Genomic DNA, 12584 nt, shown 5'->3' on the forward strand with positions numbered 1-12584 from the left:
CATTGATTTCACCTGTGTTCGTTTCTCACCTGGTCTCATCAGCTCCCTATTTAGTTCAGTTCTTTCTGTTTTTTTTTGTGGTTGTGAGGTATGTTTGTTTTTGACTGCCTACCTGTGTTTGACCATTGCCTGCCTGTGACCATGATTCCTGCCTTCTGCAAAGGCCAAATAAACATCTGTCGCGCTCTGTGCGGGAATCTACACCTTTTTCTCCCTGAGCATTCATTACAGAAAACAATACCCCACAACCATACAAACAGAAAGAACTGAACTAAATAGGGAGTGGATGAGACCAGGTGTGAAATGAACACAGGTGAAATCAATGAACAAAAATGAAAGACAGGGCTACGTTCCAGAACACAAAGAAACAGGGCTACGTTCAAGAATACAAAGAAAAAGAACACAAGGTTGACTAACAAAAGAAAAGCAGAACCTTATACCTATATCTGTCACTCCCCTTGGTTCTTTCCTCAGGTGTTATTGACTCTGTTTCATGTCGGTGCGTTGTTTGTGTTTCGTGTTTATTTATTAAAACACTTACTCCCTGTACTTGCTTCCCAACTCTCAGTGTGCTCGTTACAGTACCAAGATGACTTTGAATGTTCCCCGACTGTCCTAGTTACAGTTTTGACTTAAATTGGCTTGAAAATCTATGGCAAGACCTGAACATGGCTGACTAGCAATGATCAACAACCAACTTGACAGAGCTTGAAGAATTTTAAAAAGAATAATGTGCAAATATTGTATAATTCAGACGTGCAAAGCTCTTAGAGACTTACCTAGAAACACTCACAGCTGTAATCGCTGCCAAAGGTGATTCGAACAGGTGTATTTCTGTAAATGAGATTTCAATTTCAATAAATGGGGTATTGTATGTAGATGGGCGAGACACAACAAAATGTGGAATAAGTCAAGGAATAGGAATATTTTCTGAAGGCATGTATGTATGTACAGTGGGGCAAAAAAAGTATTTAGTCAGCCACCAATTGTGCACATTCTCCCACTAAAAAGATGAGAGAGGCCTGTAATTTTCATCATAGGTACACTTCAACCATGACAGACAAAATGAGAAGAAGAAAAAATCCAGAAAATCACATTGTAGGATTTTTAATGAATTTATTTGCAAATTATGGTGGAAAATAAGTATTTGGTCAATAACAAAAGTTTATCTCAATACCTTTTTATATACCCTTTGTTGGCAATGACAGAGGTCAAACGTTTTCTGTAAGTCTTCTTTTTTTAAAGTCTTCTTTTTTGCGACTGCACTTGAAGAAACTTTCAAAGTTCTTGAAATATTTTGTATTGACTGACCTTCATGTCTTAAGGTAGTAATGGACTGCTGTTTCTCTTTGCTTATTTGAGCTGTTCTTGCCATAATATGGTCTTGGTCTTTTATCAAATAGGGCTATCTTCTGTATACCATCCATACCTTGTCACAAAACAACTGATTGGCTCAAACACATTAAGAAGGAAAGAAATTCCACAAATTAACTTTTAACAAGGCACACCTCTTACCTGGAATGCATTCCAGGTGACTACCTCATGAAGATGGTTGAGAGAATGCTAAGCGTGTGCAATGCTGTCATCAAGGCAAAGGGTGGCTACTTTGAAGAATCTCAAATAGAAAATATATTTTGGTTTGTTTAACAGTTTTTTGGTTACTACATGATTCCATATGTGTTATTTCATAGTTTTGATGTCTTCACCATTATACTACAATGTAGAAAATAGTCAAACTTCCGCCAGTTACAGCAAAATCATTGCATAACTACTGAGGGTGTTGAATTGTTTCGATAAACAAAACAAAGAAATGGGGCCAAATGCTTCAGCCCTTAAAAGCAACACAAAAAAAAGCTTAGTGAGTCAGTACTTGACATTGCATGTTGTGAAGTACACTGCAAGCCATCCCCTGGCTGTAAAATGTATGACCTATCAACCCTAAAAGCTAAAAGTCTACGCCTGTGGGAGAGGGGGTTCTACTAAGCTAACATATGAAATAGTTTTAAGATGGTCATACCGTGGATCATTTAGCTATTAGATTTTTTAAATTAAGCCCCATTGCAGGTATAAAAAAAAAATACAATGATACGATATTGAATTTGACCTTTACTGCTGTAGCCCATAGAAACTCATTGAATAACACATCCATAAATGGCAAAACAGAGAGTTTTTTTTTTGTGTGTGTCCATACTGCCGTTCATTTTAGAAATCCGTACTGCGTTACATTGAGACACTTGTGGGTGTCCTCGAACAAACGGAGAACACCGTTGTGTTCGTAAGTGTCTCCCCTTTCCATAATGGACGCTGTAGACAGAAGTTGTCAAATTGGCGGTACCGACTTCACACGAGTCCCGTGGGGCTTGTGGGACAAACCGTTCAGACGCTGTAGACGTTCGTTCGTGAGAAGACCTATTTTTCAGGACGCCTCTTAGTCTGCCAAAACAGCACTGCAGCTCTGTCACTTTCCACTGCAGATGTGGAAGGCCGACATGGGTTCAATCCTGCACGTCCGCCTATCTCTAGCTTAAACAGACGGATTTCGATGGGGATTTTTGCGTTGTGTTTATTGATTGACGCGTGGCTGCGTCAATCGACTATAGGGGGAAACTCATCCATTGCCAATAACCAATTAATAATACAAGCCTTACTTTAAATGTCAAGATGAGTTAATATGTTATATGTTTTCATGGCTTGCAGGGAGAGAGTATGATTCTCTAATGACATTGATGAGTCACTGTCGATGTTTACTATATGAAATGTCTTGTCCTCTTGATATCTTTGTCTCTGTATAAAACACCCACGGTAAGGAAGATGTGATGGTTTTGGCAGAGCTTCCTGCCAAAACCCATCACATCTTGGCAGAGCTTCCTACCAAAACCATCACATCTTCCTCATCGTGGGTGTTTTATACAGAGACACATATCAAGAGGACAAGACATTTCTATATACACTGAGTATACCAAACATTAGGAACACCTGCCTAACATTGAGTTGCATGGGGCATGGACTCTACAAGGTGTCGGATGGGTTCCACAGGGATGCTGGCTCTTGTTGATTCCAATGCTTCCCACAGTTGTGTCAAGTTGGTTGGTTGTCCTTTGGGTGGTGGACCATTCTTGACACACACGGGGAACTGTCGAGCGGCGTTGCAGTTCTTGACACAAACCAGAACCTTGAAACCTACTACCATTACCCCGTTCAAAAGGCACTTAAATATTTTGTCTTGCCTGTTCATGCTGGGAATGGCACACATACACAATCCATGTCTCAATTGTCTCAAGTCCTTTTTTAAGCTGTCTCCTCCCCTTCACCTACACTGACTGAAGTGGATTTAACAAGTGACATCAGTAAGGGATCATAGCTTTTACCTGATCAGTCTATGTCATGGAAAGAGCAGGTGTTCTTAATGTTTTGTATACTCAGTATACACAGTACCTATCAAAAGTTTGGACACACCAACCTATTCAGGGGTTTTTCTATATATTTACTATTTTCTGCATTGTAGAATAATAGTGAAGACATCAAAACTGTGAAATAACACATATGGAATCATGTAGTAACCAAAAAAGTGTTAAACAAATTATTATTTAAAGTAGCAACCCTTTGCCTGAATGACAGCTTTGCACACTCTTGAATGAGCAGGTGTCTAAACTTTTGACTGGTACTGTATGTATACACACGTCTATGGTGTCATTTGGATCCTATATAATTTATACTAGGAGTTTATTTCTTAAGTCAATAGTCATTTTCTTTCAGTTGCCAAACAAAATGTACAACAGTCATTGAGATAAGCATCTGGAGTAGCTTTTTCTGTCTGAAATTATACAACCCTTAAACAGTTCAGTGACTTTAAAGACACTTCTCTATTAAATGATCAGAAATGACAATAAACCACTGCCCTATTTTCAAATGCCACACTGATGCTGTTACCCTTACTCTCTCTGTGGTCTTAGATGCCTATACGATGTCAGAGGTGACTTACGTCTGGACCAGTAAGCCCGCCGACTCTGTGGTGGTGGAAGGCGAGAGCTCCCGTTTGAACCAGTACGACCTGCTCGGCCAAACAGTGGGCCAAGAAACCATCAAGTCCAGCACAGGTAAACTCAGGATATTACCGTTTTTTTTATCGTTTTGGTACTATTTCCACAAGTATGTGGTACATTTTCACAACTCTTAGTACAAAACTCCAAACTGGACAGGCGTGTAACGCAGCCAGCCGTTCATTCGAAACCTGTCATTGCGCATTTATTTGGATTGTAAACATCACCACACAACCATTGTTTCAAAATATAAGTTCATTGTGAAATGTAATAAGAGTATTGGTTTAATCCACAAAACACAACATAATGATATCTATTCAATTTATACGTTTTAACGACATGTTCATCCAATAGCAAACAATGCAAGATAGTACGTGTTTGAAATCATCCTTAGAAGTGCCGAAAGTAATATGCTACTGTACTGTAAATTACAGTAGATTTCACAGTTTTGACATACACTTAAATTACCCAACAAACTTACAGAATATCTATATTTTCCATAATATCTATCCAATGTGTAATCAAAGGTGTGATCAATGAGGACATCCTCTACTAATTCATGCAAAAAAAATTAAAAATAAGATATTAAATAAAAAATGTAATGAATCAAAATTAAACAATGTTTAGCACACATTCATTTGCATCAAGCCTGTCTTAAACATTTGGCCATAAATTCTCATCCACATCACAATGAATGTTCTCATTGTTCATGCACCATGGGAGAAACCTTTTTTGTATGGCGAATCCAAGCTTGACATTGGTCTGCACTGATCCATGGCCAGAAGGAGGGTGGCACACTCATGGGGATGGCTTTCATAAACCTTCCACCATGCTGAAAACAAATGAGAGTATGGGGGCAAGTATAGGGTCACGAATGGGGGAATTGGGGATGGGCCCAAAACCATGCCTGAACCACCTCTGCATGATGGAACCTGACATTGTCCCAGACAATGACATAGGTGACCCCTTCCCCGTGACAGACCTGCTTAATTCAATTGAGAAACACAATGAGTTGTTCAGCGTTGTAGAATCCAAGTAATGGCCTACGTCCTACCACACCATCTTCAGAGATAGCATCGCCCATGGAGATGTTTCCCCCACGTTGTCCAGGCACTTGGATGATCGCTCGTTGGACGATGAGGTTCCACCCACGGCGTCGAGTTTTGGCCAGGTTGAAGCCCGCTTCATCAACAAAGATATACTTGTGATGGTTCATAGCAGCGTCAAGCACCATCACCCTCTAAAAATATATTTTGGTTAGTTATTTTTACAGGATAGTTCCAATATGATATTGTGAAGTAGCATGTTCATTAATAGTAACATTAATATGGTATATAGTGCTGTACCTGAACATACTCGGCCCGCAGTTGTTTCACCCAGTCGTTGTTTCTCTGAAAAGGCACCAGGTAAATGTGTTTCATAGACACCTGGTGCCTCGTCAAAAGGCGGGCGATTGTTGGTGGGCTGATGAATGCCACATTGGCAAAGGTGTCATCATTCTCCTGAATGGCCTGCTTTATTTCAGACAGCCGTATGTCATTCCTGGCCCTCACTATTTCCACCACTGCCCACTCCTGCTGGTCAGTCAGCACACGGCCACAGCCACCACTATGGGGTCTTCTGTCAATTCTGATGGTAGAACAGAGTATACTGTCAATAGATAGTATACTGTAAGAATACTGTAATATGTTTTAGGAATTTACATGCATTACAATATGTCATTTACTGTAAATGTCATGGTAAACCATAGTACATATCCTGCAGACTAAACAGTTTTCTTGGCGAAATGTTCTCATAATCAAATTGACGGTCGATCTTTTCAGATTGGGGTGAACTAATCTGGCAGCCTTTGCCGTGGTAAGGCCTCTGTTTACAACATGGTCAACGACGATGGCCCGGACTTCATTAGACACAACAGTTCCCTGTCCTCTGCCTCGCTCTCTCTGATGTCTACCTCTTTGACAGGGCCCACGCCCACCTCTTTGACCTCTTTGACAGGACCCACGCCCACCTCTTTGACCCCTTTGACAGGACCCACGCCCACCTCTTTGACCTCTTTGACAGGGCCCACGCCCATGTCTTTGACCCCTTTGACAGGACCCACGCCCATGTCTTTGACCTCTTTGACAGGGCCCACGCCCATGTCTTTGACCTCTTTGACAGGACCCACGCCCATGTCTTTGACCTCTTTGACAGGGCCCACGCCCATGTCTTTGACCCCTTTGACAGGGCCCACGCCCATGTCTTTGACCTCTTTGACAGGGCCCACGCCCATGTCTTTGACCTCTTTGACAGGGCCCACGCCCATGTCTTTGACCTCTTTGACAGGGCCCACGCCCATGTCTTTGACCTCTTTGACAGGGCCCACGCCCATGTCTTTGACCCCTTTGATGGGACCTATGCCCACCTCTGACGGGCCGCTTGTCCACAAGCTCTTTGATTTCTTCTTCTCCCTTGCTGTCTATCCTGCTCCATGTTGAAAGAAATTGCAAGTGTACACACACCGTGTGTATATGGTGACCAATTGTGTTTACCACTATGTGAAATCAATTAGTGATAATGAGTAGTCATTAGGTATGGTTATCATGTATCATACATGTCATTTAGATGTTTATACTTTACAAACACATATTTTATGTATGTTCTCAAAATCCATATATAGTAGACAAAACAGTTTAAAATCTCTAGGTTTACCAAACGGTTAAGTGATTAACCATTAAGCGCATATGGATTAAGTGATGGTCAAATGTATTTAAACAAATGACAAGAGAATCATATAAAAAGTATTGTGAGAATTGCATTGTGAAAGGCAATTACTTTATATGAAAGGTATTTCTAGATGAAACACTGATTAGGTTTGCTGAAAAAGTTTCTGCGTGATTTTGTGTGTTGTACATGATTTGAAATGTGCTTAACATTTTGTTAATCTGTTTTGAGTTTTGTACTGAGTTGTGACATTTTACCACACTTGTGAAAAGACTACCAAAGCGAGAGAAAAAAAGAAAAACGGTATTTCACTTGGTTATTCACTCAATTAGATAAGCACATGCTCCCCCTGCAGGCCTGGATCACATCGCTGCCACCAAATGCAACAAAGTGAAAAGAAACAAAATCAGAGTATCTGTGAAGGACAGTGGGCATGTATAGGAATTTATTCAACATCCATTTGTAGTTGGTCAACGTTTAGTGCTTGTCACTGCTGGCTGCATACGTTTGTTCAGTGGTTCTCAACCCGTTTTGGTTACGAAATCCCCCAATTACATCTCACTCATCACAAAGAACCCCCTCTTTTGCAACCAAGGACTAGGCCTAGATTCTTATGAAATCCTACAAAGACCCCACTGTGGATAGGCCAAGTCTCCCCAAGAGTACTAGAAACCCAGGTTTCAAAACACTATTAATTGACCCAGCCTGTGGATAACAGAGGCTGAAAGACTGTTCAGTCCCTGTCCTATCATACTGAAACAGTCCTCTCATGCCTGAATTAGCTTATTTGTAAGAGCTGCGACTAGTCTGACTAGGGAACCAACTGCACAAAACAACAGCCGATTCCGCTTTGACTGTTGAAAAGAGAGACTCTCCACTTTACTTTGGACCAATCGGACTACAAAGGCTTCGGAGACACAGGTGCGCAGCCTCCTACGAGAGGGGAACACTCCTGGTCTACTCTGTCGGTTTGAGAGGAAGCAGAAGTACAGCTGTAGGAGCTGCCATTCACTCAGACACACAGGGGAGCGCCGTTCTGAAAGGAGGGCCGCCTCCTTATTCCTGAGCTGTGCTGCTGCTGCTGGTCTTATTTTGGAGCCGTCGCAAGACACAAGAGGCGCCTTGTCTCACAAAAGTGCACCAGAGCGATAAATGGGGAAGAAATGCTGTGTTCTGGGCTGTGAAACAAACACACAGTAAAAAAAAAAGGGAAGGAAAAGTCTGTGTATAGGAACAGATGGAAAAAAAAGCTGTCAACAAAGGGGTTGGAGGGGAGTCCTTAGCGTAAGGAGAGACATTCGACAGTGACACACACTCCACCAAGAGGCAGACAGGCTCGTTTTAGTTGTATGGCGAACAGGTTGTTTGTCAATATTGTGCATTGTGACCTTTCGAAATGCAGTTATTCATCTGATTTTCGGGGTGTTACAAAATATGTGTATTACTGAGGGAAAGCAGAAGGCACCGTGGAATTATATATATTTTCTTATTACACTACATTTCGTGACTGTGCTCCACCATTGAAATAAAAGCAAAATATGCTAGGGAGGTGTTGGCTGCTTTGAATAATGCCAAAAGATCCTAGGAAAATACAGAATAATAGTTATTTATAGCCACAGAGAAGGCAGAGAGAAACCTCAGAGAAACCCAGAGAAATGTGGGATGCGCTCCAGCTATGTGGCATGGCATGGGATTGTCTTGCCACCATGACTTTGGCAGCAAAGTGGATCAATACGGTGGCCAGTGTAGTGGTCCTCAATGATTAGTATCTTCCCCCCTCTGCATGTCTCCGCATGCGTCTCTGGGGAGCACTCTCGTCACAAAAGTCATTACATGTTTGAAACACTCTTGAGGACCTTCATGACCAGGTCAGTCTGGTTCTATGCAGCGTGGATCTATTCTCCTCCTCTGTCATCCCTCCTTTTCCTCCTCCTTCCTTCCCTTCTTCTTCTTCTTCCCCTTCACTTAGACATCACACACTCCCGGGTTTAGTGCCACTATCCATTACTACCCATAAGTCTACATTCCAACAATGTAGAGAAAATGACTGTTGGATGTTTTAACATTCAATGGGAATTTCTAATCCTTTTTCATTGAGGAGAAAGCCCTACGATCCCAACTAAATGATTCAGTCATATGCCACTGGTCTGAAAGTGCAGTGCTTAGAAGATTGAATTCCTGGGCTTAAGTGCCACTAAGAGCGTTGTCCAAGTGAAATACAGAGGAGCCCCCCGTCACTGCATCCCTTCGTTTTACTATCCCCTACATATTTGCGGATTGTGTTTAAATGAATCATTCATTAGTACCGTGTCAGTGTGTAGTCTACCGTTGCGGTAAACTAGGTCGTTTGGCACGACTACCTGTACTCTGAGGCTTGAGTGTGAGGGACATCTTGCATCAGGCCACGAACATAACAGCTAAATTGTTTTAGAAAATCATTTCATTTTGTTGTGTTCTTATTTTACATTGAGTCACAGAGAGGACAGGGGGTGTTTTACAAAGCACATGAGTGGACTGGAAATGACAAAATAACTCAAAGTCGATGTCTAATCAAATCAAATCAAATGTATTTGTCACATACACATGGTTAGCAGATGTTAATGCGAGTGTAGCGAAATGCTTGTGCTTCTCGTTCCGACCATGCAGTAATAACCAACGAGTAATCTAACCTAACAATTCCAAAACTACTACCTTATACACACAAGTGTAAAGGGATAAAGAATATGTACATAAAGATATATGAATGAGTGATGGTACAGAACGGCATAGGCAAGATGCAGTAGATGGTATCGAGTACAGTATATACATATGAGATGAATAATGTAGGGTATGTAAACAGAGTGGCATAGTTTAAAGTGGCTACATGTATTACATAAAAATGCAGTAGAGGATATAGAGTACAGTATATACATATACATATGAGATTAATAATGTAGGGTATGTAAACATTATATTAAGTAGCTAGTGATATATTTTCCATCAATTTCCATCAATTCCCATTATTAAAGTGGCTGGAGTTGTCAGTGTGTTGGCAGCAGCCACTCAATGTTAGTTGTGGCTGTTTAACAGTCTGATGGCCTTGAGATAGAAGCTGTTTTTCAGTCTCTCAGCCCCTGCTTTGATGCACCTGTACTGACATCGCCTTCTGGATGATAGCAGGGTGAACAGGCAGTGGCTCGGGTGGTTGTTGTCCTTGATGATCTTTATGGCCTTCCTGTGACATCGAGTGGTGTAGGTGTCCTGGAGGGCAGGTAGTTAGCCCCCGGTGATGCGTTGTGCAGACCTCACTACCCTCTGGAGAGCCTTACGGTTGTGGGCGGAGCAGTTGCCGTTCCAGCCCGACAGGATGCTCTCGATTGTGCATCTGTAGAAGTTTGTGAGTGCTTTTGGTGACAAGCCGAATTTCTTCAGCCTCCTGAGGTTGAAGAGGCACTGCTGCTCCTTCTTCACTATGCTGTCTGTGTGGGTGGACCAATTCAGTTTGTCCGTGATGTGTACGCCGAGGAACTTAAAACTTACTACCCTCTCCGCTACTGTCCCATCGATGTAGATAGGGGGTGCTCCCTCTGCTGTTTCCTGAAGTCCACAATCATCTCCTTAGTTTTGTTGACGTTGAGTGTGAGGTTATTTTCCTGAATATTCGTACATTTGAACGAATTCATGAAAATGTGCATCTCAAGTGGAGGTGTGCTGGCATCATCAGTGCCGACAGGAGGCTGAAGCTATCTAGAATCAGCCTCTCCATCTTCATTTACACCAACAGAGGGCTATGTCAGCGCTGCCCTATGTCTCCTGCCTCATTCTGTAATGAGGGTGTATTGCTCATCTGCTGAGAAGGCATCCTTCCCCTGGTCTACTCCATTCCCCATCAAATGTGGCTGACTTAACAAGCTATAGGGGAAGGCAGGCTAGCCACCTCCCATCTGCCTCTTTAGAACAGTGCAAGTCCCTCACCACCACCGTCGTCTCCAGGACACCACCGGGTTTGGAGGGTGAGATTAGTATCTTCAGTATTTCCCATCCTTGGTGGCCTAGGATCTTAGTATCCGGCTGATGATATCCTCCCCAAGCTGAGGCCAGGTAGTGAAGTCCACACACCTCCACCCACCCCCCGTTGGGCAGAAGAGCAACAGCCCAATCTGTGGTCTTCATTTTCAGCCAGGGGTGAAGGGTGAGATCCATGTCTCTGGCACTGCCAACCCTGGCCGTGGCAGAAGGGTTACGTACATACCTCCATCCACCTCTGAGGACATTGCTTTTGAAGATGCACATTTTGAGTGATAGGCTGATGTTCTTAGCTCTCCATACTGCTCTTAACATGGTGATCACGTCGCTCATGGAATTGCCATCCATGGTCATCTTTTACCCAAGATAAATGAACTCATCCACCTCTTCCACAGCAGGGTTGTTGATGTTGGTTTTGGTGATCACCATAATGGTTTTTGTCTTTTGAATGTTGATGTTGAGTCCTGCTATTTGTGCGGTCTGCCAACTTCTGAGTTTTTGCCTGCAAGTCCTGATGTCAACTTGCAAGAATAGCGAGATCACCTGCATAGGCCAGATCGTCAAGCACTTAGTCAAGTGTCCATATGATCCCACGTTTTCCACCCGTTGTGGAAATCATTAAGACTCCCTCTAAATGGGTGTAAAGCAGGCAATACTGTAAGTGCTCTTGAATAACAGAGATACAAAATATTTTGCAATTAGCCAGAAATATAAATCACGTTTTCCTTCTGCCAAGTGGCAGTATCAAGGCCTTTATTGCAGAATCACAACAAATGAGATATATTTCTCTGTTCTGTTGCCATGGGTAACACACATCTTTCTCTACTCATCTCTAATCTTGGGTTCTTTTTTAGATATTCTCCCATTACAAGTCGTGCATGCTGTTGCGTCATTGGCATTATTTAATGTCCTCGGATGTGCTTTAGTTTTCAGATGCGGTTATACAGTCACCATGTGCAATGCTTAATTCAATTGGCCTTGTTTGAAATTTAAAAAGTACACAATTTTTCTAACATTGCATATCAAACACAAAGTATCCACATCCATATTATTATGAATTCGCATTGTGATAAATGTGAACTGGTGAAAAATATATGTATAATTGCATGTGAATTCATATGGTTACCCTTTAAAGAGTGGTACTCTAGTTTGGGCAGTATAAGTTAGTAAAGCACTCTTTTCTCTCTGCAGGCGAATACACTGTCATGACGGCACATTTCCATTTGAAGCGGAAGATTGGTTACTTTGTGATACAGACCTATCTACCATGCATCATGACTGTCATCCTCTCCCAAGTGTCCTTCTGGCTGAACAGAGAGTCCGTGCCAGCTAGGACTGTGTTTGGTGAGTATGGGGCCACCTATCCTGCTTTGATGTCAAAGGGAGATATGCACAAAGGTTTGAGAGGATTTGTGTGTACCCCTTTTGCTCTATCCATATCTCTCCTGCTTTCTTCCACCATTTTTTTACTTACCCAAGCATTGGTCCTCTTCTTACCCTGTCTCACACTACTCACTATATCTCTTTCTCTCCTCCTCCCTGTCTTATTTTGGCTTGGTCCTGCATTGGTGACATAGTAGTGGCAAGTTATCATGTAATGCACATCGCCTAATTGCAGTTCAGTGTTGCTCTGTGGTGCCGGGAGCCTTGAAGATGTGCCCTGTGTGTCCGTTTGCCTGTTTTCCGACCCACTCTGCGGTATAGCTGTTTGTATTACTGTGTAATGAATGAGCAACACTTGTTCCAATCCTGTGCGACAGCCTGAAAAGCCAAGTGAGTGTTTGTTCTGCCATAGCAAGGTAATTGAATTTAGTGCTGGGGGCCAAGAGGAGG

General features: G+C 42.3%; 1 protein-coding gene across 1 annotated transcript in view; it reads left to right on the forward strand.

Moving 5' to 3' along the window:
- Positions 1-12584, forward strand: part of LOC109906023 (gamma-aminobutyric acid receptor subunit alpha-2) — a 57090-nt gene that overhangs the window by 21928 nt on the left and 22578 nt on the right. Inside the window, exons 7-8 of the mRNA XM_020503665.2 lie at positions 3954-4097; positions 11943-12095. Of these exons, the coding sequence (XP_020359254.1) occupies positions 3954-4097; positions 11943-12095 (297 nt within the window). The remainder of the gene's footprint in view (positions 1-3953; positions 4098-11942; positions 12096-12584) is intronic.

Source organism: Oncorhynchus kisutch, linkage group LG15, assembly GCF_002021735.2.
Source record: "Oncorhynchus kisutch isolate 150728-3 linkage group LG15, Okis_V2, whole genome shotgun sequence".
Lineage (NCBI taxonomy): Eukaryota > Metazoa > Chordata > Actinopteri > Salmoniformes > Salmonidae > Oncorhynchus > Oncorhynchus kisutch.